Here is a 27414-nt window from a genome sequence, read left to right on the forward strand (position 1 = left end):
GCTTAGTTTTTGGAACTTCAAAAGGTTTTGAAGTATTCTGAAGAGAAATTATAAATTTATATTATTAAGTCTCAGAAGCACCACAAAGTTATTTAGAGCATTTAATTACAGGACACAGAAAAGGTTATTTTAGGGCATGCCTTTTCAGATGTTTGTATTTAATGGTATGTCAGCTCAATATTAGATCTAGTGCTACAGTTTACACATCACCTGTTGATCCCCCCATTAAAGTTTTAAGGAAAGCTTTTAACCAAGTATCTAAGCAGGACTGTATGTGGGAACTACAGGCTGATAAATTATTCATGCAGATAAGAGCAGACTGAGTTCACCGAGGCCTATTAGTCTTCAGCACCTTTGAAAATTAGCCCAGTAGGAAAAAAAAAAAAGTCTTTAAATGATAGCACTGTCTGCAAACCATAATTAAATACAAAGATCTCTATTATTTGTTTTACTTCTGTGACAACTAAGTATTTTTCTGTTAAATCACTGTAGAGAAACATTTGCCTACACAATCACCTTTGATGTTAAATGTTCTTGTGGTTTCTCTTTTTCTCTGATGTCTATGTCCAAGAATCCAGAAAGATGTGTAAGGAGCTCTTCATAGTTTTTACTGATTTTAGAAGCTTGAGTCATGTTTTCTTCACAGTCATTCAAATATTCACTAATCAGACAAAGAAAATATATACGTCAGGATGAATGTTCCCTGAAAAAGAACTCTAGGCAAAATACATTGTCCCAAGACTATTGCTAGCTTCTGCATACCACCAAATGAATTTTAAAAGTTGCATTTAATTCTCTATATCTTTTATGTAATACATAATAACTTTTGCTGTTGCCTTACGTGAAAACTTTTCATCATTGCTTTTGATAAACACCAAAAAAAATCTTCTATGATCCCAATCTCATTCTCAGCATAAATGTAAATAAAACACAAGAACTAAGTGACACCAATAAATAGTGCCCTCAAGACACTACAAGTAGAAATTGCAAGCAAAACCTTAGAAGAAGTAAGTGGGGGGGAGAGAGTGATAAATTCTTAGCAAAAATATTCGAAAAGCACATCCCCTCTCTCTAAAGAAGCTGACAGAGATTATTAACAAACTTCAAGTAAAGAGAAGCCTTTCTGGACCAATGGAAGTGTAAGACATCCAGAGTACCTGTGAAGGGAAGTTTACCAGCAGAAGCAGAGATGGGAAGCACTTTGCTGTGCAGTACTCTGAAGCACTACTCATGAAAGGGATGTATTCAAAAAGACAGCCTCTAGGGGCTACCACAAAGATATTAAGAAAAGGGAACTTTTTGCCAGCAATTTCACTCAACAGGAGCCTATCACACAGATGCATATCCCACATCTTCATATGGGATATGAATGCATTCTTCAGCCTTAAGAGCAGTTGTCAGTTTGTAAACACTCCACAAGAACAACAACAAATAAATTAACTGTGAGTTTAATATAAACGTGGTTACATTCCTCCCCTTGCCAGGGACAACCATGGGTCCAGCAAACAAGAAGCATCACAGTCTGATTCCGTAGGAAACACAGAAAACATCTTGCTCATGGTGCTGAAACGCACATCACTTATGAAAAACTACAAACAGAGAGCATAGCAAAACCAGCCAACCAAACAGAGCTCAAAACAACCACTAGTGTAATCCAAATGTCAACTCCAGCATCTCTCAGTAACACCCACGAGTCAGGGACTTAATGGAAGAGTGCAAGACTTGGTAGATTGGTAGTGGTAAATTTGCAAGACAAGCTTCCATTTGAAAAACAAGATTCTTTCTAAAGGAAGTTCTTCACTCTAGAATAAATCAAGACCTGAAATGTAACCAAATACATGTCTAGAGCAAATATTTTACTGAAAATCATTTGCTTATCAGAGTGTAGCGCTATTGTCAGTTTTAAGGTGGGTCCAGTAGTCATTGCTGGACTCACTTTTTTCCATGTCTGATTTCTTCCTCTCCCAGCTGGCAGTCAGACAAAGCTTCATTCCATAACCAAAGAGCCCCACGAGACTCCAACAGGAGATACACAATGAGTGCAAACACAGTACACTGAATGCTTATAAATCAGTAAGCCAAACAGACAGTCCATGAAAATATTTAACACATAACCTTAGGAGGGGGATCAGCACAGCTGCTGAAACTGCTGCAAGGTGAAAGAGAGGGGCAGAATAAAGAGGGGAATGGAAAACATTCATTCTGGGCACTGTGAGGGCAGTTCCACATACTGCTGCATGGCACACACCGTGAGCCAAAGGAGCTCTGCCTTCTGCAGCAGACACTGTCACCCAGAACACAAGCACCCTCACAGCTTCCTCACCTCTGGGCACCTTCCCTTCCTCTGCAGCCCCAACAAAACTAAACCATGAGATGATTGCTGAACTGCTGTTGTGAGGAGGGGTATATCAGAAGTGAAAAGGCACTAGGCTCAGACATGCCATATATGCATGCCTATATGTCAGAATATTATGTAAGATTGACCACCCACAGCTGTTCTGTGGCTCTAAAAACTGAGGTATCCACTAACAAAACCATGCCTGCTGCTAAAAATAAAAAATCTGAAGTACAAAGCACTCATTTGATAACTTTACGAATAATCTAATTACCTGCAGTAGGGCCATAGAGGTGTGAGCACCTAGAAAATAGGCAATCAGGTACAAAAAAGTAGAACACAGCTTTTTCACAGTTTTGCTAGCTCTTCAGAACTAATGAGCAAAGACAAGGGAAGAAAAAAGAAGAAGAAAAATGCTTTTGACAGTTCACACTCTAAAAGTACCATGGCAATAGACATGTCAGGCAGAAAAGCACCATTTCCAATAGGAGAGGTGCGCACCCTGGAAGCCAATCAGAGAATTCACCAAACATTTCTTACTGTATCCCCAAGGTATAGAATATAAATATGCACTTCATGTGTGCTGGCTTGTTCTTCCCTCTCATTAGTGGTTTTCAGTGAAAGTCTTTTTTGAACACCTAATTAGGACTAGTCATGTGCCAGGCACTACCAGGGTGGCCAGAATAAGGGACTGGAGTTCACTGAGTCAACACATTGGTTAGTGTGAAGTGACACATGTAACCATCAGCTGAGGACAACAAAAAGCTTTGGAAGCAAACACTGCACATTCACGAGCAATCCAGCATGGTTGTTCCTTCCAAATGAGCAGAGTCACTATCCCTGTATCTCTTCCCTTTTGCCAGAAGTCCAGGGGCACACTCCAGGCGCACAGTGAACCAGAGCTGGGATTGGTAGAGGTGGAAATCAAAATTTTTTATTTTTTTTTTGCTCACTTCTGTCTTGGAGCAGTCCCCTGATCACCACACACCAGCACAAATAGAACTGATTACACAAGTATTGTATGCCAAAGAGAGCAGCCAGGACTGTTCTGGGAGTGACAGCAGGTATTTATACCCATAAAATTGATTGTATCACTATAATGGCAGGCAAGTATGAAACACAGTATTCCAGAAGTTTTCTCCCAGTGAGTTAGGCAAGCAAACAGGATAGGAGGTTTTTCTTCCCTTTTCTTCTTCTTTTTCTTTTCCCTACCAGAAATAGCATTTTAAAGACTCTTAATAGCCATTATGTAACACTGCACTCTTCAGGCAGGGATTTTGGCAAATCAGCTGGTATTAAACAAGTGCACTGTAATGGTTTTCTCTAAGTTTTAAAATTACTTAATTATTCATTTTTAATGCATAAAATCTGGCAGAGCTGTGCCAAACACTGATTAGGGAAAGACAGGGGTCTGGTAAACACTCACCTTGCTCTGCTAAACACTCACTCCTTGCTCTAGACAGTATTGATGGAGTCACAAACATTAGTCTGATAACGGGCAGAAAAATCCATTTTAAAAGTCCAAGTGTCTATTAAAAGGACTGACACGGATTTTGGAATTTAAGAGCTTAGAATATTTTCATACCAATCAATTTTGCTACAAGTCTCCATCCTACAGACACGAAACAGGAGCAATTATGTAGAACTGACATATCAGTGCTCTGATACACTATGCTAAGAACAGGACAGTTAAAAGATATTATATTTTATAAGTTCAATGCATTTCACCTTCAAAGTACAAAACATTCAAACCTCTAGGTATTGACTACCAACTCAAAACAAAATTCAAATTTCAACACCTTCCACACACTCAGGCAGTGTAACAGAATTCAGAACTGAAATAAAGTCTATCCACCAACTTATTTTTCTGTATTGACAACTGTACCATTCTGTCATCCTACCCAAAAAAAAAGTTGTTTCTTATCTCACATGGCTCTTACTTAAGTTCTGCACTTTTCTTATGGAGCTCCTCCTTCAGCTCCAAGTTTTCCTTACATGCCACCTGAGCTGCCAGCTCAGCCTGGTTTTTAGAAGCAGCGAGCATGCACAGCTCTTCCTCCATCTCCTGGATTTGTGTTTGCAAAGACAGGAGGCGAGACATCAGTCTGGCCTTGTTTTCCTTATGGCTTTCAGCTTCAGCCTTCAGCTCTTGAAAAGAAGCTTCTTTAGAGATCATGCTCGACCTGAGTTTAAGCAGCTATAGGTTAGAAAAGGAGAAAATTAATGAAGAATAGTTTTCCCACCCTGAAATAACAAGACTGTATTATAAGCTTAGTAATGTGACAAGAAATACATTTCCATCACTACAAGACTGAGTAGAGGGACACAAGTTTACTTTCACATGACTAGGAAAAAGCAATGGAAGAGGTCTGCAAAAACAAAAGCTACTGTTGGGTAACATGATACAACATTTCAAGATAACATCTTACAGGAAAATAAGTTTATTTACTAATTTAGAATTTTGGAAAAGTCTAACTTAAGTTCTGCTGTCTCGTATGTGTCTGCATTACAGCAAAGTTATTAACAACACAATTCCCTCTTTTTTGCCTGCTGCCTGCCTGCTTCCAAATCTGGTTCTCAATTCCTCCAACAATCTAGAGATGCAGGGAGTTGTAACAGCAAAGTATCCTGCTGTATGAGTGTGGGGCTTTTTGATGGCTTGAGGCATATTCAGAAGCAGCTAAATTTTTGGAGCATTGTGTGGTAGGCACCCTCTTCTCATCTTATGCAAATAGTTATTATTGGGTATGATAGTCCATAGCTGTATTTACACAGACACAGCAACAGAGCCTTTTAAGGAAGGGTAGGAGGACAAAAATCACCCTTAAACCTCTAGGTCAAAGAGGTCAAAGACCTCTTACAGGGATGATGTTAGAGCTTTCCAAGAGCCCATAGAGTCCAGTAGATTTTTCTCTCTCTCTTTGTTAGAAATACCATTTTCCATTGAACTATTAGAAGCTTCTCTAGGCGACTGCACTTGAGGGAGACTCAGCAGGCAAACAAAATTTCCATATGATTTTTTTCTGTTATTAGGAACAAGTAATTTAAAGTGGACTTTTTTGTCACAAGAAGTGTTAAGGCATGTTTTAGCTTTCCTGACAATTCCAATTAAAAGCAGCAAGATGCAATTGGAAGGATTTCTGTCCTATCACATAAAATTAATAGGCAAATAATTTAGCCAAGTTAACTGTTCTTTATGGTGAATGACTGAACTTCTAAATTGTGGCAAACATTTTAAGGGAAAAAAATATTTAAGACATTGAACTACAATCCAGAACAACAGGAAATTCAGTTCTCTGTTGGAGTCTTTCAGTATGACCCAGGATACCGAGAGAAATTTGAGAGCCTGGTGAGCCAGCAGAACAGCAACTGCCTTGGAAAAGGGAGGTCCTGCTTCTCCTCTTCCCAGCCATGCATGCTGTCCTCTCCCTAGCTCTGTTTGTCTGACTCCCCTACAAACAACTTCAATAACAACAATAGAAAATAGTTCACTTCTTCTCTCACAGAGGAGAAGGAGAATCACAGAACAAAGGCTAACACTGAGAAATCAGGCAGGAGGATCAGCCTTGCTGCAGCAGCAGCACAGCCTTCAATAAGCTGATGCTTCACATGCAAGCACAGCTTTATCAGACACTTTGGAGCAGCACTGAGTTCAAGAAAAGCAGCTTGGCTTTTTCCCAGGTTCATGGGCTTCACTTCCATACTCCACCCTCCTCTTCGTGCTAGAAAAAGCACTTATACGGCTACAAGGTGAAATAAGATTGGCAAACTGATCTGGCTAAAAAGCAACTCAGAAGGAAAGGAATTATTTCTTAATTGCATGGACACAGCAGAGCACTGTAAAAACTACACACACATCTGTGCTGGGACGAGGGGTGTGGCAGTGTGGGGAAGGAAATGAGCAGCTGAAGGAACAATAGCACTGCTTTGCTTGGCAGCTGGGCCAAGCTATGGTATCTTAGAGTGTTCATAACCTTAAAATTTCTCTGTGGTTCAACTCCCCATGTGATATTTTTTCATCTGTCCATTGTCTTTGTGGTCAGTTCCAATAGCAGAAAAAGCAAGAATAATCCCATATCGTGAGTTTTACAGAGCACTCAGCAGAACAAGGCTCTGACCTCATCTGGGTCATGAAGGTCTCTATTAACAAGAGCATGAACAGCTGCTTTTTTGACTATGCTTTTGCAAGCACTGTCTTGAAAAATCTATAAATCAGTCACACATTCTGGCAATAAAGGCATTCAACATTTCCAGTAATAAATTCTTCGTATGAGAACATGAGATTCTGTATGGATTCTTAAAATTTAAATTTAAGGTACCAGTTCTAGATAAATGTTAAATGTAGGGGACCCCTGCAGTAACTGCAGGATCAACTGATCAAATTAAACCTCAGCCAATGGCCACCTCTGCCTGTAGTTCTGTATGTGAATTAATGTAAGCATTTCATGTCTTCTAAAGGCAAGTTTTACTCCACTTTAAAACTGACCACTACCCACATTGCTGACTTAAATCAATTTTAACCAGTTATATGTTTAAAAAAATTGCTTACGGAAATAAGGCAGCTCTAAAGCTTATCCTATAATAAATCCTCTCCTTAGAAACATCATCTACAGAGCAGGAAGAGAAAAAAGTATGTGCATGTGTTCTTCAGCCTCTCTAGCTGCAATGAACCTCATTAGCACAAACACAATCTCACTGATGACGAAAGCAGAGGACATTTGGGGAGCTATAACTTGAATAGAAGGGAGACATGAGTAAAGATGAACAGCTAGATCTTAACTCATCAGGAGGAAGAGGAGGATATCTATCTGTATGTTTATATAACCACAATTTAATTAATTTTCAGGTTTAATATAAACATATTGCACTTAGATTATGATAAAAAGCTACACTGCTTCAAATCTTCCAAATACAAACTTATAATCAGTTCTTGATCACAGAAGGGAACAAAGTAAAAATCATGCAGACATTCTAAAAACAAAAACCCAAAAGTTCTGTAGGAAAAGCAAGTTGTGAACTTTCTGCAAGCTTTCTATTCTCTACATAAGGAAACTGCAAAATATCCTCAGGTTTGGAGAAGGATTTGAAATTATTTTTAGCTGTACCTCTGACTGGGCACAGTCATACTTCACTGAAAGTGCTGCAAGTTCACTTTGAGCAGTTTCAGCTGCAGCTCGATAATGATTCATCTGCTCTCTAGTGACAGGAATATCCAAAAGAACGTGATCATGAGATTCCTGTGAAGACAGAACGAATACAAAACCTTTAGACATCACAGATTTGGAACATTTCTGCTTCAGTGCTCTTTTGTTTGATTGAGCTGCTCCAGGGCATTACTCCAAATGTTGCAGAGTATTATTCCTAGAGTAATACACACTTACTGAAAGATAGGTTCAAGAGTTGCTTTTCTATGAGTCTCCACCTTCATGTCCAAGTTCAGGCACCAACACCAGTGCTAAAGTAAGATGGTCCCCCTCAACAGTCCCATGACCTCCCACTGTTTTCAGCTCTGCCTATCTCCAGCAGTTTCTATATATTTAGTAACATTCAAAATGTCCCTTTTCTACAAACTCACCCAGTTACTCTTTCAACCTGTATAAACTTTAATCCAAAGGGAGTCCTCAGGGGTCTCTTATGCAAAGAATCACTTTGGTTTTTAGACTTCAGATATAGTGCACATCCCCTCATTTTTCCTTCAGAAGAAATGTTGAAAAAAAAAGCAGTGGCTATCCATCTTCTCTGTGCCACTCATGATTTTTCAGATTTCCATCATATCTCACATCCACAGTCTCTCTACCAAGCTGAAGAGTCCATGCCTACTCAGACACTTGTATCTGCTCCTCCAAGTCACTTTTGGGCTTGCCATTTGCTTTTTCACTTCTAACCTTTCAAGATTAGAGGTCTTTTTGAACTCCATCACTTGGACACAACTTCAGCTTCCTGACTGATCCCCATCTCATCCCCAGCCATCACCATAATGATTACCTTTCATTCTTTTTCAAGTCCTGATTCCATGGCAAGCACTGCCTCTGTCCCTCTAGTACAGTCTCCTTCACACCACTTGTACAACCCTTTATCTGTACCCTTTAGATTCTATAGAAGGCTTTCTCCTTTTTGTGGTGTTCTGCTCTCCTGCAGTAGAGCAGAATTTCTAGGCCTTTGTTACTTAAGTCTTTCAAGATGAAAATTCAGACCTGAAGTCTTGGTAGAGTTTCATTAGACAGAACTTTTTTTTCTTTTTTCAATCAATAGTAGCAAAACCTGATGAAATGTAACCTCTTCAGACCACAACTAAGTTTAGGTTATGCTGGAAGGACACATGGCAGAGAACTGAACATGAGATTTGTTCTCCATCAGCTATCACACAGACTGAAACAAAACTGCAATCCTGGTACATTTGGGTATGAATTACAAAATGCAAAACACCCCCAGATAATGACTGCTTTTGGAAAAGATACTGCAATGGAGACAAAGGCATCTTCTTTTCATGTTTCCAACATCGGCATCAATTTTCAGTCTGAGATAAATTACAAGTTCAGCCCCTACCCATTCCAATAGGAAAAAAAACCCCTGAAGGCCTTTCCAAATATGTGAACATCTAATACAATAAGCATTTACCATGCAACACATAGAGAAAAGGAATAAGGAAAAACTACTAGCTTAGACTGCAGCAGAAGATAAATCACCTTGGATTAGTTGCTATAATACCATCAGCTCTATTCTTTAATCTTTCCTCCCTGTGTTAGTTGACACTAGATTAGACCCATCGAGTTTAATTGCATTCATCTCCTTCAAAGACACTCAGCTGTGCTCTTCCACAAAGGAGTTGCCACTCTCATCGAGCCAGACTGACACATGCAGAGAACTCGCAGCCACGTAGAACACAGCACGTTATCTTGGAGATAAAAGGGCTGCTAATTTTCTCAACACTTTATCACTGTTCTGAGGGAGTGAAGGAAAGCATGTGCCATCTCCTCGCTGCTTTTGTCTTACTTTTGCTTCACTCTGCTTATTTCACATGTACAACCACATTAAATTCTTTAGTGTAGAGGGCATTTTTCTCGTTCTGTAATACACCAGGGCTGCAAAACCATGGATGGAGATTGCAAACAGTAACACTGGGCATGATGGTTATGTATGTTATTACATTTGTAGTACTGCATGAATGTAGGTTTTTCCTTTTCTTCCCAAAAACCCCACAACTTATGACTTCACAGAAAGGAGTCTGTCTCAAAACTGGTGAAATAAATACATTTCAGAGCATAGCTGAAGAAAAGAAGCCCCCATTCAACAGCAATAATCAATGTAACAGCTTTAGAGCTGAAACCTCCAAAATCTGTGCATTTCATAAAAATTAGATTTTTAAATTATGAACACTTTAAAGATGCAGTCGCACATCCAGAAGGATTTAAAAGAAGTTTAAATGAAGCCAGGTGCCAAAGTCAATGGGAATTACTGTTCAACTCATTTACAGTTTTAGTGAGATTTACAGAGGCAGATCTCTGCATCCTCCAGTGCCTTGGTAAATATAAAACTAATCATGGTAGCACCAGCCTAGGAAAGTTGGTATTATCATCATACTTTTAGCAGGAAACATGCATGCTTTAAAATTAATAGTTTTCTATGTTTCTGTGGGTTGCCATCAGCCAATCACAAATCTGATCTTTAATCAGACCCATCAGACAACTCAGTTAAATTGGCATGACTTTACTACAGGAGTGAAATTTGTAGTGCATATTTGGAACTTTTCTATCTGTGGAAAAAAAAAAATCATATTTTCAATGTTTCATGAGTATTATGTAATCTATACTGATTTTTGTTAGGAAAATAGAATTGATGAAGTGTTAAAAGAATTGGAGAGAGTAGACAGAAGGAGTCTTAATATATTAACACTCTATCAGCTTTAAGTAACCTAGGTTTTGGGTGTTTCTCCCACTCACCTTATTAATTTTTTTGATCTCTTTCCACTTACCTGCAAGAAAATGAAGCTTTCATCTAACTTCATATGCTAAACAAAAGCTAAGCCTATATTTACAATACTTTAAAGCAATATCTGCTCAGACCTTCCAATTTGTTAGTAATAGGTGTTCTTTAGAAGATCAACAATATATGGTGATTTTTGTTATCGCTGACCATTTTTGGTTTGGTTTTGACTTTTTTTACCAAATAACTGCCTTTATCTGCCAGCCTTTAGTTGGAAAGCTTCCTTTGACTCAGAAACAACAAAACTACAGCAATGTTCAGTAGCTTTATACCTATCCATGTACTTTGACATCAGCCAACTGTTAAAGTCACTCACTCCCATTCTGCTTTTGGCAGCTTCTCTTTTATTTCCTGCTGTATTTCCTATTTCAGTGCTGCCAAATGCACTACCACTGCCATTGCCTGCACACAGCCCAGACCCCTTTCCCAAAACATATAATTTTTAAAAAATCTTTTTTGAAACTGAAAGCCCCCAGTAGGCATTTAAACACCCATCACCACCCTGAGTCACTCGTCAATGCCCTGCCATGGACTGTGCTCAGGGCAGGGATTTCTTCTTCCCATTCCCAAAGCACCAAAACACATCAGGGTTGACATACCAAAAATGATGACACACGAACCTTTGTTGACTTCATTCTTCCTTTGTTTCTACAGAACAAATAGGGGGAGGAGGGGAAAAAGGTTGAAAAATAATGATTTAATACAATGGCATACGACATTATTTTTTCACAGATATGCTTTACTGAACTGTATTATAAGTTACCATCAGCAAAGTTGGGCATGAAAGCAGAACACCATGGGAAAGTTTCTCACAACTATTTCTCTAGTAGCCTATGAGCTCTGATTGTCTCCACAGTATTCAAACACACATCAAAACAAAGCAGGCACCTTCACATTGGTTTGTCCAGGATATAGTCACCAGTTCAGCTACACAGGCAGCCTTCATGCAGTGACTGCTTCCTTTGCCACTGCTTTCCAGGTGCTCCAAGTTTTTATTTCACCTCTCCTTTTGTCCTACACCTCTTCTATACTGATCCATTTAAAAAGGATCTGAGCGATAACACAGGATCTATCTTAACTGAAATGCATCTTTTCTTCCCCCTCAGATTTTAAAGTAATCAGTGGGTCCTTTTACCTACATATTTGTATAGGAATTGGTACAGTGGTTGGACTCAGTGAGCTATTCAATGATTTTTATAAACCCCAGTGTCATAACTTTTCATATTCTGAAATCAAACAAAATGAGATATCCCAAATCTGCAATGTTTTTTCTTAAGACAATGAATATTCATGAGCGTATATGTGCATAAAATTGTTCTAACTTCTGAAAATACAACGCAGCAGCAGATTATTATTATTATTTGTTGCAACCAGAAAGGTGACATCCAGCATAAAATACTTGAAAGAATGGGTAGTTGAAAAATTTTCCCACTCCACTGCTGCAGATTTTTCTTGGTAGCAGCCAGCCAGCATGCACATCACCTCAGAAAAGCACAAAGCTACAAACAGCAATGAGCATGAGAAGATTCAGACACTATTCCACAGTGACTCAGATTTTTCTAACATCTACAAAAACAGACTAAAATGAATCACACATAACTGATGAGGCTGGAAAGGACTTTTGAGAACATCAAGTCCGACCTATGACCAAACACCGCTGTGTCAAACAATCACTGAGTGTCACGTCCAGTCTTTCCTTCAACACCTCCAGGGACGGTGACTCCATCACCTCCCTGGGCAGTCCATTCCAACGTCTAACCATCCTTTCTGTAAAGGAATTCCTCTTAATGCCCAACCTAAAACCTCCCCTGGCAGAGCTAACGACTGTGTCCTCTTGTCCTGTCACTGGTTAGCTGGAATAGGCCAACTCCCTGATTGGAGTTACTTCAGGAGGTGGGGAAAAATGGGTTCACAAGTTAACCGTCTTGTATGTATATTTTGGGGCTTCTTTATAGATGATACTTTGCCCAATTTGCCTATCAGGGATCTCAAAATTATATATTAACATAAATCAAAATTTGCAAGTAATATCTCACAACTATTTCAGATCTGTCACTTGCTCTTGCACATTATAAAGTACCAGAAACACCCAAATACTTTTGATTAGTAGCCACAAAGTAAAATCCTATTTCCCCATGTTGATTCCTTCTTGTAACTAGGCCAACTCACTGCTTGAAGTAGTTTTTTTCTTATTGTTATATACCAATGGAGTTTTTCTGCATTAGTGTAATTTTCTAGAAACATGTAAAACTAACTTAAGTGTTTTCAGCAGCTCAAATAAATTACCAAAGAGGTTTTCTAAATTCCTTTCAGAAGGGTACTGCTCAGCTCTACCCTCCTCCCCTTGCAGTAATCATTGAAAGGTATTACTGCAAAGATAAAAATCACTCCTGCTGTTCATTGGCCTCAAAGAGGCCAATTTCGAGCTTGATTGATGGGCCCAAAGGAGAGCTTCATTACAAGCAAAATTTTAGTTTTACCTGCTGCTACTACTACAAGAAGCAGTTAAAGCATTTCCATCTTTTGTTTTTCTCTTAGGATGAGGTGACTTTGCATCTAAATGTAACAAATGTATTTAATGTGATGAAAGACAACAGTCATCTGAAGGCAATTAGAGAGATACATCACCTACTCTAAACATTACTTAACATGCTTTCTGGTTGACTTCATCCTTTGTCTGTATGGACAAATTAAGGAATTTGGAACTCCCCTGACACTTTCGCTCACAGCTTTTCCAAAATGATTAACAAGGAGCTGCAGTGCTTATTCCCTAAACAATAAAAAGGGTAATTGCTAAGACAAGATTAAGTCCTTATGCAGGGATTTGTGCAAACAAATTGTTCTACTGTTTTTACTTTATCAATGCTAAATAGAGTTAAATAACTTCTGTAACAGAACTACTTAAATGGTAGATTTAAAAAACAGACCATCATGCACTGCCAACAGCTGCAATTTTCCTATAACGCCTACTATACTGCAGTCAACAAAATGAAAATATTTTAGAAATACTTGAGTATATTGGCACACAACTAAAAACTGATTAGTGCTGTAGCTTGATTTAGTTTAGTTGTAGCTTGCATTTTATAAACATGTAATTTCTAGCATGTTTTTGAGTCCCAAAATCAACACACAAACTTCTGGTTGGTTAAAATGTGGAGCAGGTTACTGTTAACTCTGTTGCTAAGCAGTGCTAGCAAAAAGTTTGTAATTGAGTCATAACAGTTGTATTTAATTTAATGGTGGTTGTTTTTGCCACCACAAACTACCAAAATTCTGTATTTTTTTGTCTCAGAACAACGTATCTTCATTACAAAATTGATGTTCAACTAAATGAACTGCTCACACAAATAAATTGTTTATCCTTTGGAACACAAAACTGTTACAAGGTTCCTTAGTACAAGGGTTTGATCCTTCTAAGCAATATCCTCTAGTGTCTCCCTTAAATTCACATCAAAGCCAGCAAACCCCTTTCAAAGGAGGAAGAGATGCAAAGAAGAAATTGTTAGATAACTATAAATTCCTGCTCTGTGAAAGCTACTCCCTTCTGCAGCACTTAGTAAGAAAAATCTTTCTGGCCTTGAACCTGCAAAGATAAGCTATAATGATCAGCTGGAGTTCATGGGGCTTCAGTCGCACCACGCACGGACCACCGGGCACAGCTCCGCACCTGCAGCACCTCTGCTTTGGGGTTGGGGCTTTTTGTTTGTTTGGGGTTTGGTTTGTTTGTTTGGGGTTTTTTTGGGGGGTGGGGGAAGGGGTTTCGGGCGATGGTGTTTAAAGGCGAGATTAAATTGAATGTTGCAAAGATGACTTGCAAAGGGGGGCTACAGCCAGCCTGGGGTTACAGTCAGCCTCTACAGCAACACCGACAGAAAGGGGAGAAGGAAAGGAAGCATATTTCCAAAATGGGGGCTTTATTCCCTAATAGAGGAGCTGCCACAAAAACCCCAAGCCCCAACCAGACCAACAACCCTCTCGGCCCTTTCTGCCTCGCCCCGTGCCCGGTTACCGCGGTTCCGCCGCGCCGCTGCCCCCGCCGGCCCCGGAGCCGCTCCCGGCCGCAGCCGCGCCCCTGGCAACGCGGCCCGGGGGAAGGCCCGAGGGCGGCCCTGCCTAGGGACAGCGGACAGGGCTCGGTGGCTGCGAGTGAGCCGTCTGCACAAGGGGAAGCTCGCAGAAACGCCGGGGTTTCTTGTTTTTGTTTGTTTGTTTTCACTTCAAATAAACATTTAGCTGAGAATACTTGCTCGCGTTTTCATTTATAAATAAAAAGTCAGAAGAGGCGAGCAGAGCAGATGGAACCTGAGCAGCGGCTCCTGTTACCCAGCCAGGGTTTCCTTCTCCCCCAGAACCTGCCAAGGCAAAAGCAGCCTGCCTCGATGGCTGCTGAACTGCCTCCAGCCGAAAGAGCACCTCCTCCTCTTCCTTCTCACCTTTCATCCAAATAACGTGGATACAAATGGGAAGAGAGGAACTGAAGGTTGCAATAAAAGTTAGATCTGTGGGTGTATGGGAGCTGCACATCATTTTCTCTGAAGACCCTGTGAGCTTTAATCAGCCTCTGAGGACAGTGCCATCACAAACCATTTCTGTACTCAAAAAATACCTTACCTTTCTCAGGAATGCTGATCTAATCATGTTTTCCAGAGAGGAAATTGAAGAAGCTAGGATAGCATTATTTTTTCCTGTCCTTGTCCCTGTGTGCCTGCTACCATTTCACTGATGTTGCCGAGGACACAGAAACCCTCAGGCAGAGGGGGGGTTTTGCCGGCGTGGATCTTGCTGCTCCAGAGTAACCTCATTCTGCAATCCCAATCTATTAAGTATTTTTGACGGGTTAAATTTGTACTGGGCAGTCAGAGGAAATCTGGCACATGTTTTACTATCCACTGCAAATTTGAACAAAAATATCATCTTGGATTTGTCCAGCATTCGACTACAGCCTAATCCATCCTACTACTGGAGTGGCGTGCAGATGCAGGAGTAAATGCTTGTGAAACTTGTCCAAACTCTCCTGAGCATGTGCTCGAACACACTTCCCCATCTCTAGTCCTGCAGTGCCACAGCTGGTTCGGGAGTTACACTTCAGCTGCTTCTACACCCTTGGTGATGGGGAGGGAGTGCTTATACAGCTCTATACCACACATCTCTCAAGTTATTTGTGTTAAAAAAACACACTTTATTCTGATGAATAATGATAGAGTATAAAGAGTATATAGCATATAAAATAAGAGTAACAAGAAAAGAGACCAAAAAAAAGGATGAAGAAAAGTAGAAATGTCATGTAACACACTGAAAAAGAGCAGGTGCAACACCCACTCTTCAAGCCATTTGACTGAGAAAAAACTACCTTATTACAAAATGCTCACACTTTAAAATGCTTTACCCTTCTTTGCTAGTATTTAAAATAAGAGTTCTCAAAATAATTTCATGTTTCTTTTTCCTTAAAAGGGAGAGGAAATAATTTAGGAAGGGTTAATTTGGGATTTTTACTTCTAAATAATTTCAAGCAGTCGTTTTCATTAATCATATTCTTCATGCTGTGTTTCATAAAATAAATGGAAAGGATGTTCTCAGCCTTTCTGAGCAAATCTCCTGAATGTAAGGACCTAATAAAGCCACACCAATTTTTGAAAGAAAAAATAATTTAAAAATTACTACAAACTTTCCCTTCCATGAAAATGCTCGGTGTTGAGGAAAGATGCTAAAATTGATGGGTGTTATGAAATCCCAATTTCAGCACCCAGTACATTCAAAAATGTACCAGCTGATATTCTGCAGGTGTCTAAATGAGAATGGATGTGTAAAAATTATTTCAAAACCTAAAGTCACATGATGATGTCCCTGGGATCCACAGTCTTCTGAAGGAAATAACCTGGTTTTACAACACTGGACTTCCCCACCTGGATAAAGGGAGCGGTGAAAGTGCAATGCACATTTGGGGCAACTAATCAGGCTTGGGAAAGTGGGAATCTGTGTAAGGGAAAACTGCTGGTGCTGATGTATTAGGTTGTTTTCAGTTTGAGGAACTTAAAACAGACACTGAGTCCTTGAAGAGTCTAAACTCAACCCATGCAGCTATTTTGCAAATCCACTCTATGTGGATCTCAGGTTTTCACATATGTATGAAAACTTCCTGATTTGCCCCAAGCAGGGTAGTTACTGATAATGCTTCCATCACAATCCAGCAAAGCAGCAGCAAAACTTCCAAGGCTCAATCTAACATCATGGATGCAGGCAAAGCTGTGTATCCAATACATGACAAAAGCACTCAAGTGTAGCTCTAACTCAGGATCACCTGAAAACAAGACTACAACCAACCATGGAAAAATGGCCCTTCACTGCAAGTTGTACACCCTTCTCGGTCTGGAGGAATTCACCTGTCTCCTAATTCCCTAACCTTAGCCCAGGGGCGCACACACTCCTTGAGTGCTCCTTCAGGGAGCACTGCTGGACCCAAACCCTTTTTCCTGAATGGTTCTGCCTTTTGCATAGGTCCTAGACTAAAATTAACACTACATGTGTATATAAATCATCTAGGACTAGCGCACTTCCTCTCCTATGACAATTAATGATATTTTTTTGGGAAGTGGGAGATAAGAGATGAAACCTATTCCAAATGCAACTGCATTAAATGCATCATCAGTCCCTTCATCAGGGTCACTTGGAAGGCATCAGCCTTACCACGGTAGTGTGAGACCAATCAATTAGTTAACATTAAGAAAGCAAGTTAAAAAGCCCATATCTTGATGTGTCTTACCTCAGATTTTAATCTGTTACTTCATTAGACTTGGAAGAAGTAAGCAGAATCCCAGGAAAAATAAATTTCTACAAGGATGAAGGTTTTTCTTCACAGGGAGTTTGAAAGATTATCATTATGTCACTTACTGAAAAGTGATACAACAGAAGCAGCACACAAGTACTGAATATGTTTATTCACTCTAAGTTATCATAAGAGGACATTTTATATTTCTTTCACAGTGGAAACAATGCCAGATGAACTAAACCTCAAAAAAGCACTGTAAATAAAAACCCTTGTCACAACATGTCTGAAGAATTCACAACTGCAAAGTTGAGGCAGAATGTGGATTAATCCACAAATTAATTCGTAATTCATGTAAAAATACATGTAAATGGACTTTTTATTTTCAGGCCGTTAGAAACAGAAGTATATCAGCAAGAATAAAAATGTACAGAAGTTTTCAAAATCTTTTTTAGGAAAAAAAAAAAAAAAAACAAAACAGAAGCAAACAAGAAAACATAAACAGTCCATGTTATAGGATGTTTTCCCTCACATGTGTTCTGCCACTAGCACATGAAAAAGAAAAGGACCACTTTAACCAGCACATTCTCAGTTTTATTTTAAAATCCTTAGATAAGTGTTAGGTGAATTTCAACTTACATTTCGCTTTAAATAAAAATAATTATAACCTTTTGTTCTGTAATTTTGGGTAAACAGAAAGCTGGTAAGCAAACAAACTTTAGTGAAAAAAACCCAACAATTCTGTACAAGATTCCATTTTGGAATTTTTATTTTAGACACAATTAAGGGTTTCTTTTTAGATTAAAACCATTTCATAGAGTAATTTTCATGCAACAGAGTAAACTTTTTTCCTATGCTGTTTGACAGCACAGGAGATAAATGTTCACATGGAACAAGCTGTAACCATGAATGCAAATAACACAACTTTAAAGAAACTGTTTCAACAACAACAGTTAGGGTTTATGGGACATTAACAAAGTGTGTAAACCAAAGTGTTTTGGAAATATTTTAGTTACAGTATGAGTAACACCAAAATATTTCCATTTTTTCTGGAACACATGAAGCACCTATCAGTTCTAGAAGTGACTCTGGAAATGACATCATCAGCTGCACCAACCTTAGTAAGTAAGTACCAGATACATTGAAGAGATACGCAAACATTTTTAAGGTTTTCAAATTTTAACAGGAGTACCAGGAGTGTAAAAATTAGAAAATTCCTTATTATTGTCCTGTCTTGTTACAGAAGAATGTTTTATGATACCTATCTCTTCCACCTGTATCTTTCAAAACCTCATTGGATAAATACACTTTAGAGGTTTATGCATAAGATCCATTTCCTAAGAAAAAAATTCAGGAACTAAGACCTGAATTACTTTATATTAGTTTCCCCAGCCACTGAAATAGTATAACAATGTCTGACTTCCACAAAATTATAGAATTTATTTCAATATTCTTACAATCTTCTACGCATACAATCAACTTATTTTTCACATCAAGCAATTTATTTTAAGAAACCTTATATACATAAGAAATTATTGTAGATATCTCACAGGATAACTTACCAAGTATTCAGACAGATGTGTGTACTGCCTTTCACTGTGCCTGTGGCATTATGTTCCTTCTATTTCCTCAACAATGAAAGTCATCATCAAAATGACTTACAAATACAGTTGCTCAAAAGTTAAAAGGCAAAAATAAAAAGTAAAAAACATTTTTTTGTTGTGGTCTTCAGAATTACTGAAAACGCCTTTGGCTTTTGCCATAAATATTCCAATGGCATATGAAATGAAAATCTCAAAAAATTTGAATGTACAGATCAAATTTGTACATTCTCCTGAGTTATGCTGTAGAAGCATTTTGGGCAATCAGTTGTAATACACATGGATAGAAGGAACTTTCAAGTAAAAAAAAAGTTATATTACAGCACATGCTAGTTTTCAAACACATGCTTCAGGTTATGTCTTTAAATTCCACCTAAATGCAATAGGTTCACATTGGCATTTAATGAAGCTGTATTACAAAAGGTAATTAACACTGAATAACTACAAAAGAGCTTCCTATTTTTAAGTAAACTGTAGCAAACCCATCAGAAAAGCACAGTGCCTCACTGGAATATGTCTTCACAACTTTGTTGTGTCATGGGAGACTGTAACACTGCATTACAGCAATACTGATGTTATTTTTTTCTTTTTTTCATACAATCAATCAAAATTTTACAAAAATATAGCTAACCAACAAACATAAAAGTATGCTGCATATTTAGTTCTGCCTAGACATAGCACTTTGCAATTACAGCTATAGAAGTCAAGCATTTGGAAGTTATGGCTGTACATTCCTTACACAGCCACATAGTCACACTGTATTACCACATAAACTTCTCTTTGTGAGGGGCAAAAGATGTAAAGTGCACTTTTAATCAACAGGAGAATAGAGATATTATTTTTTCAGTATGACACAATGTCATACATTAGCTTTCACATGCTAAGCTAGGAATTACGTGTGTTGTAGTAATTTTCATGACTCAGTAATACCGAGCTAACACGACTGCATCTCCTAATTGATATTTGGATTTTGTAGGACTGTATTTGACATTAGTTCATATTATTAATTTACCCCAATCTTCATTGTGAGTTCCCAGAAATGACAGCATGAAAGCAACCTGGGCACAGGGACACAGTAACAACCAGTAAAAAACGAAATGAAGTTTCTCAGCATGTGTAAGGACTGTGTAAGAGGAAAATCTATCTGTCAAGGGTGGCCTCAACAGACTTTCTCTTCTTGTTCATTATATTCCTTTAAACCTCTCCAGCAATTAAGTCAGCACTTTACAAACAATCTGAGCACAGGCAAAGCAGATTCTGTCCCCAGTTGCTCTCTGAGCAAGGTATGATGTTCTCATTCCACATATTCCACAACTTCCATCTCTCTGTTCTTGACCCAAAGTTGTTGCTTCAAAATGCATTTCAAACAAGCTAACAGCATTTTCAAAGATGAGACACTGAGTCTCCAGTGCACAGATTCATCCTGTCGTTTACATATTTGATCAAAGCACTAAAGCTGGAGTGCTGCTGAGCTCTCTCCAGTCAGAAACATTCAGCAGTCTGACCTTCAGCCTTCTTGACTAGATTTTTCATTTCTGCAGTTCAATCAGGTGCCTAAGGATGAGGATTAATTCACCCTGTAGGAGTACTAAGCCAAAGATACAAAGGAGATAAGAGCAGTAAACCCAGGCCTCAAAATTATAACCCTCCCTACAACTGCCTCATGAAATTCCTTGCATCTTTGTTTTTGAATACTTGACCTTGGAACCTTAAAATACCCTTTCATATTTAGGAAGAAGAAAATAAACACAAATGATCAAAGTCATCAGCATTTGGAATATATTTATCCACTGTATAGATCTTTGTTGTATGAACATAACAAGCAGCAGCTTTTGAGACCAGGGTAGAAGAGTAGAAATGAGCACCTAACAACTCCAGTTAACAGGAACTTGTATGGCATATGCTTCTCTACCCTGTACTCCTCAGTGCAAATGGGGCTGTATATCCTCCCTAACAATTAAGGCATCCTTCTTAAAAAACAACCAAACAAAAACCCCCAAACAAATACATTTGAAAAACAAAGAGAATTACCACAACAGAAGGAAGCAGCAGTGCTTGAACCTCATACATACACTGCTGACAGGCCACCTGCAGATCAAGTCTGCATTAAATCTAAAGTCCAGTTAATGCAACTGCTTGGGTTTCATTATTATTTTTTTGTTTGGAGAGGCTTTTCTCTGTGCTTCCTTTTTGGTAGAGCTTTGTAAATAAACAGTATCTTCAATATTCTTAAAATTAGATTGCCCTTTCTCCCACTAATCTTCCTACCAGATGGGACAACTCTCCCACAGGCAAACTGGCTAGCAACACTCACTTGTGCTTTAAGATTGAAATTCAATTTTCAATTCTACATGAATGTTTACAAGCTGCTACCCAGTAACTTATTCCTTAATGTAACGCAAACTATCCTCAAAACATCAAAAGAATCCGTCTGTAATTAACTTCTGAATTCTCTAAAATCCTAACTTTCATGCAATGCATGAAATGACATGGAGTGCAAATTATTCCAAAATAAGTAAATTCATGCTAATGTGGCACTGGGGAAACTGTTTCTGAAGCAAATTTTTCACTTGCAAAGCTTTCACTCATTAAACTCACACTCACTGATGAAGAAAAAATATTATGGACAACTAAATATTCATCTTAAAGATCTGCTGACATTGGACAAGAGGAAAACAAAATGTATTGAAATGCAGATTGACTTACGTATACAAAGACTGTTTATAAATATTTGCACAACAATAAAATCTTCCACAGGACAAAACCAACAAATCACTTGGGATGAAAAAGTGCAAACAAAAAAGAATCTTTACTGAAGCCAAGCATGGAACAGAGAAAATAATTAAAGTCAGACTTAATGTCTCTTTCAGAATATTACAAATCATTTAACTAGAGACCAGCATCAAACTGAATTACCCCATACTTTCCACTTACCATCCACTCAGGTTCAGAAGCCTGAATTTGCTCACCTTGTCCAGGTTTCAGGCCAACCTGAGTGTCACATTTCAATGTTCTCAAACTACAGAGAGGCGCAGGATGAAACTTATTCAAGGCTTGATGAAACGGGACAGTGTATTCCCATTTTCTATCTCCTGTCAATTTTCTATAGTTTAGATCACCTTTGAAGAGAAGCAAGTTTGACTTCTGTAGCTCAGCATACAAGTCAGGAGCAACTTCACTCATATTGGAAAAATCATGTGGTAAAGTCCAAAACATGTGGTCAAGGAAAACCCAAACTCCCTTTTTCAAATTGCCCTCCCAGTTTACCCCACATCTAGACATCCACATATGATTAGCTGACCCCAGTTGTCTAATAGTCCAGTTAAAATCATGTTTTGTGGTATCTGATACATACCATGGAATACTTTTTCCATGAAAATAGACTTCATCAGCCAGCTTTGACAACAACAAGAAATCAGCCAACACAAGATCACTTACAAGCTCAAATCCAGCATTATCCAGGATTATGTCAACTCTAACATTACTTCTTTCTGTTCCATTTTTTTTGGCATTTACAAGTAGTGACCAAACTTTTTCCATATCATTCACTAAGATGTAAGGTACCATGTTTTCCAGGGATTGCAAAGGACTAGATTTCTGAGAGCTATCTTCACCAGCTGAAAAAGAAAGGTCACACTTATTGCCCCACAATGACACCTAGAAGGAAAAAGAAAAATAAGAAAAAATTACTAAGTCTCACTGTAGTTACATTCTCAACTTCATATACACTGAAGATTTTGTTCCCTTGTTTTTGTTTTAGGTAACAAAGGCTCTAACTCCAAATATTTTTCCAGGCTTTAATAAAACTCAACTTCTTGTACAGGTATCTCAACAGAGACAAGATTTTGTGGAAGAAACCAAACAAAGCTCTGTATTTATACAAGCATCAAAAGTGACAAAGATGGAAGATTTAGATCAGCGTAAACACATTGATCACAAAGCTCAAAACAGAAATAATCTCCATACTGCAATTCCAAAAAATATCAGTGGTAACACAGGAAAAGGAATTTAAAAAAAAGCAGATTTTTTTTTTATTGCATGCAGCCAAATAAATATTTAGATATATGTATTTTAAGTACTCACTAATGGGCCCTTTGTAAAGATTCATCAAATACTTGGAGTACACTGTTGCCAGCTAGTGGACTTATTTGTAATCCTACAATACTTTGGGGTTTCTACTCAAAGGCACTGTATTCCACGAATAATGCTGTTAAAAAGCTTTTAAACCACTTCTGACCTAGACTGACTTCTAATTTTTTCTCCAAAGAAGTCTAAAAACATTTAAATTGACAACTAAAATTAACTGTTTTAAGAAATAATAGGTAAATATCAAAAAGGTCATCTGGAATTTAACTTAAAATGTTTAAGAGATACCGGTTTTGAAGGAAGAATTGCTGGGTTTTCATATACACAATGGAGACCAGCAGTTAATAAAAAAGCATTGCATTTAAAACAAGTACCCAAAATATAAATATTTTCAGAATAGCAGCAATACAGTAGGGCTCTCAGGACTTCATCACATTTTTACAAACAAAAGATCTATATTTTAATTCTCATATGAAGTTCAAATTCTTTATAACCTCAAATTCTTGTTTGATTAATAGGAGAGATATTTTCAATTCTTGTGGTAAGCACTATCAGTTTACCTGCAATAGCTTAAAAAGTTCCTCCTGAAGTTGCTTTTCATCTAGATCCTTGATGTTCTTAAGAAGTTCCTGAAAATAAGTGCATAAGGCAATAATAGCTTCTTGGGATTCAAAGAAATTTTGAGCCTTTCCTTCCTTAAATACGTCAAAGTTGTCAATAGGTGGGCTAAAAAGAGAAGAACAAATATGTTGACATACTTCCCACATTCTTCATAACAGCACATGCAAAGGAAGCTCAAAGGTCAGCCTCTTTAGACTGTACTACAGGCCTTAATTAGATTTTCCACTTCTAATTTGTCATACTAGATTTTCACATATTTCCATAACAGCCTAATATTGCATTTTGCTAAAACAGACACTATGCAAGGCATCTTCATAGAGCAATATATTCTGAAAGTGAACAAGTATTCAATCACAAAAACTCTGGGAACTGCACAGACAGTGAGCATTTTGAACTCCAATCTTCAGACAAGAGATTTAAAACTGTAACATACAAGTGAGCTAAAGTCAAGAAAAGCTGGCCTGGTTTAAATGTGTTACTGTGTGCTGGAGTGTACTTCCCATACCGAATTCTCATCCACTTAAGAAGTTATTCCTATGAAAGTCTTTACTGGGATTCTGGAAAATTGCCATGACAAATGACAATGTTGTAATATATAAAAATTATAAGCCAACCTATTATGAGACATATTTGCATGATAACCTTTCAACAAATGACTGAACTTCCATCCAAGCATATGCTTAAGAGCAACTAAACAATGGAGATCAAGAAAGTTAAAAGTTAAAAATGAAAAGTGTCTGCTCAGCTTTTTAAGTGCAATCCAGGGGATCAGCCTCATATTTGAAGCTTTTGGTTCAGGAGTTCAGATTACACAACATACCAGTGGAAACTGAGTCCCATTATTGTGTTTGCATCTCCACAACACTAAGGGTAAAATCCGGTGCTCGGGGAGCTTTCAAAATGTTTTGGCAGCAATGGGATCTTAAACTGTTCATTCCTACCCCATGACGTTGTACTGGCACGTCTCCATGGTACCAGCACAACAAGTTTTTCCTGCCCAGTTATTTTTAACCAGTATCAGCTCCCAAAGTTCGATGCAACACATAGGCTGCAAGCACTGCTGTAACTAAGAAGCTGGTGTAGAATGAACAACAGGGGCTTCTTAAGATGGGTCTACTGCTATAATAAACAATTCTCAAATGGTAACTTCAGATTGCAAGCAGCATGTTAGAATTCCCAACAGATTTGTGGCTCTCATATTCTGTGTTTAATGCTGAAGAGAAAATTCTAGACCAACAAACCTCATAGAAATGCTACACGGGTTTCATATCTCAATTTACATTAGTCTGCAAAATCAAACTGTACAGTCAAGCTCAAGAGTTTTCATGTAGACCAACTACCAAAACTGAAGCATCAAGGAAGTTTCAAATTCTGCTAAATATAATAAGTAAAGGTATTAATTTTAAATCTGATGTGTAAGCTGGGGAAAAAGCAGTATGGCAAAAGCTTAAGATCTTCTTTATCTTTCTCCTCAGCTGTCTTTTTCCCAAAATAAAAATGGGAAAAAGCAATGCTTTGTGAAGTAATATACCAAGCCAGTAAATACTTACTTCTGTGCTAATGCTGCATGAATTCTTCTATACATGTAACACTCTACGTACAGCCAAGGGGACTGAAACCAACTTGGTTCTCCATTTCCATTTGGTAAATTTCGTTGGTAGTCCAGGTATCGGTTCCACAGCGCAGCATCGGGCAACTCATCTTCCAGAGGGGTCACTGGCTTGTCTGTTTGCAGCTCATTCCGCAGTTTGGAGAGGAAAGATATGGCTCTCTTCTCTGCTTCAACACCCTTCTGAAAAAGTGGAGAACAAAAGTTCCTATTCTGTACCTTTATTCCTGTAAAGACACAGATCAACTGTTCATGGAATGTGCAAAGTTTTAATTGCCATATGAGAGTCCCTGACAAATCACAGCTTGATTAAACGAAATATATTTTGGTGAATAAAGCTCATTTCAGATCCAAGATCCTAAAATGAATTCCATATGGGACTTCTTTTCAGATTGGACTTTTTGCTAATTAGAGGTGACGAGAGTGTTGAAACACAGTCATGTTCAGAAGGTGTTACTGTCTATCAAACACTGCATCAACACAAAAACCCAAGTAAGTGATGCAGTTGCATAAGTGACAGATCAGAAGCAAAAGGTTAGACAGAAAGGTGTTACAGAACTAATCAAAAATAGCTACTAGAAAGAAATTATTTTTTTTAAAAATCAGACAAAAGGATTGAGATAAACAAGCCTCACCAATAAAAACAAGGCAGAGAAAATGTCTCAAGGGCTAGAGGGGAATAAACATCAGGGAAAATAGGGGCCTCACTCTTACCTCACCATGTTCTTCAAAAAATTCATTTTTATGTCGATGCAAAGTATCAATAACTTTTGTGAGGATCTGGGGAAGTCTGTCTTTAATCGTAAAATATGCATAGGATCTAAAAAAGAGAGGATCACTATTTTATTATTGCAGCAAAGGATGAAATTACTTCAATTTTTAAAAACAAATGCAAGCTCTTTGTACTACTTTGGACTGGGGTAGAGTTAATTTTCTTCACAGTAGCTGATATGGGGGTTGTGTTTTAGATTTGTGCTGGAGACAGTGCTAACAACACAGGGATGTTTTCCATATTGCTGAGTAGGGTTTGCACAGAGCCAAGGCCTTTTGTGTCTCACCCGACCCCACCAGCGAGGAGGCTGAGGGTGCACAGGGTGTTGGGAGGGGACACAGCCAGGACAGCTGACCCTAACTGACCCAGAGGCTATTCCAGACCACATGGTGTCATGCTCAGTGGTGGAAACCAGGGGGAAAAGTTGGCCAGGGAGCCACTGCCTAGGCATCTGTAAATTCATGGTGAGCAATTGCTTTCATTTATCTTACTTGGTTTTCTTGGGTTCTATTCATCTTTGCTCTTTTCATTACGATTTATTCTCACTTCAATTATTAAACTGCTCTCAACGCCCAAGTTTCCTCATTTTTACCCTTCTCATTCACTTCTCCCCACCCCGCTGAGCTATGTGGTGCTTTGCTGCCAGCTGGGGTTATAACACAACATTTTGTATTAAAAGTCACTTGATGTGCCGTTAAAGCAGTGGACAGGGAAAAAAAACAAAAACACAAAAAAAAAACAAAAACAAAAAAACCCAAAAAAACCCAAAAAAAACCAAACCACCAAAACGAAAAAGATTTCAAACTGGTCAGGCTCTTGTGCATACTTTTGCAGATTATAAACAGCAGCCTTTTCAAGGAAGAAAAAGCTGTATGACTGGCCCTGACATAACAACGAAAAATTGCACTTAATTCTAGGCTAAAACGCGACCTCTGTTGCTAAGATACCGAGATGCAAAACCTGGGAAATGTAAAACTAAAAGCACAGGTATCTGCTCGAATTTTATCACGTATCTCATCACCAAGAAACGCTGGCTCCATTATATATTGATTTACATTTTCTCCAACCGCTCCTCATGTACGAGGACAATGAGCAGAACGCGGCCAGCCGCACAGAGCGCACACGGGCCCGGAGGACGATTTTTACTGTGACATTTCTATGCGCCGGGTTGGAGCCGCGGAGCCGGGCAGCGGCACGGGGAGCCCGGCACCACCGCCGACCCCCCCCTCACAGCCGGCCCGGGCCGGTGACTGCGGCCACAGCGCCGCCTACAGGCCCCACTGCCGCCGGCGCTGCTGTCCCCGCCCGCCTCCCCGGGCCAAGAGCCGCCCCCCGGCCCCACCCGGCGCCCGAAAACCTCCGCTCCCCGGCGGCGGGGAGCCGGACGGCCCCTCAGCTCCCTCCCGCCCCCTGCCTCGCTGCCGGTGACGAGCGCGCCAGGCCGTGACGGACCCCTTAAACCTGCCCGACAGGGACACCGGGAGCGCCGGTACCGCCGCCATCTTGCTCCGCCCCCCCGGGAGCCGGCGCACCGCCCTGTCCCTGCCCCCTCCCGGAAGCGGCCCCGAGCGGCAGCCGGACGTTACTGGCGCGCGGGCCGCGCCCCGCCGCGCGGCGACGGACGGGCGGGGCGTGTCGGCCCGC

At 39.2% G+C, this 27414-nt stretch overlaps 1 protein-coding gene across 4 annotated transcripts in view; it reads right to left on the reverse strand.

The window, feature by feature from the left end:
* Positions 1 to 27346, reverse strand: part of ARMT1 (acidic residue methyltransferase 1) — a 46903-nt gene extending 19557 nt beyond the window's left edge. The window contains exons 1-8 of one of the 4 annotated variants that reach the window (XM_059469565.1): positions 27223 to 27346; positions 25713 to 25818; positions 24940 to 25181; positions 23329 to 23494; positions 21617 to 22339; positions 7441 to 7572; positions 4276 to 4532; positions 517 to 661 (exon numbers count right to left, since the gene is read on the reverse strand). In XM_059469565.1, coding sequence (XP_059325548.1) covers positions 517 to 661; positions 4276 to 4532; positions 7441 to 7572; positions 21617 to 22339; positions 23329 to 23494; positions 24940 to 25181; positions 25713 to 25818; positions 27223 to 27272 — 1821 coding nt within the window. In that variant the 5' untranslated portion in view covers positions 27273 to 27346. Of the gene's footprint in view, positions 1 to 516; positions 662 to 4275; positions 4533 to 7440; positions 7573 to 10917; positions 10967 to 14327; positions 14371 to 17238; positions 22340 to 23328; positions 23495 to 24939; positions 25226 to 25712; positions 25819 to 27222 lie in introns of those variants that run through there. The other 3 variants (XM_059469562.1, XM_059469563.1, XM_059469564.1) reach the window with 3 other exon arrangements.
* Between the last annotated feature and the right edge of the window lie 68 nt (positions 27347 to 27414).

The sequence above is a fragment of the Ammospiza nelsoni genome, chromosome 3 (assembly GCF_027579445.1).
Source record: "Ammospiza nelsoni isolate bAmmNel1 chromosome 3, bAmmNel1.pri, whole genome shotgun sequence".
NCBI lineage: Eukaryota > Metazoa > Chordata > Aves > Passeriformes > Passerellidae > Ammospiza > Ammospiza nelsoni.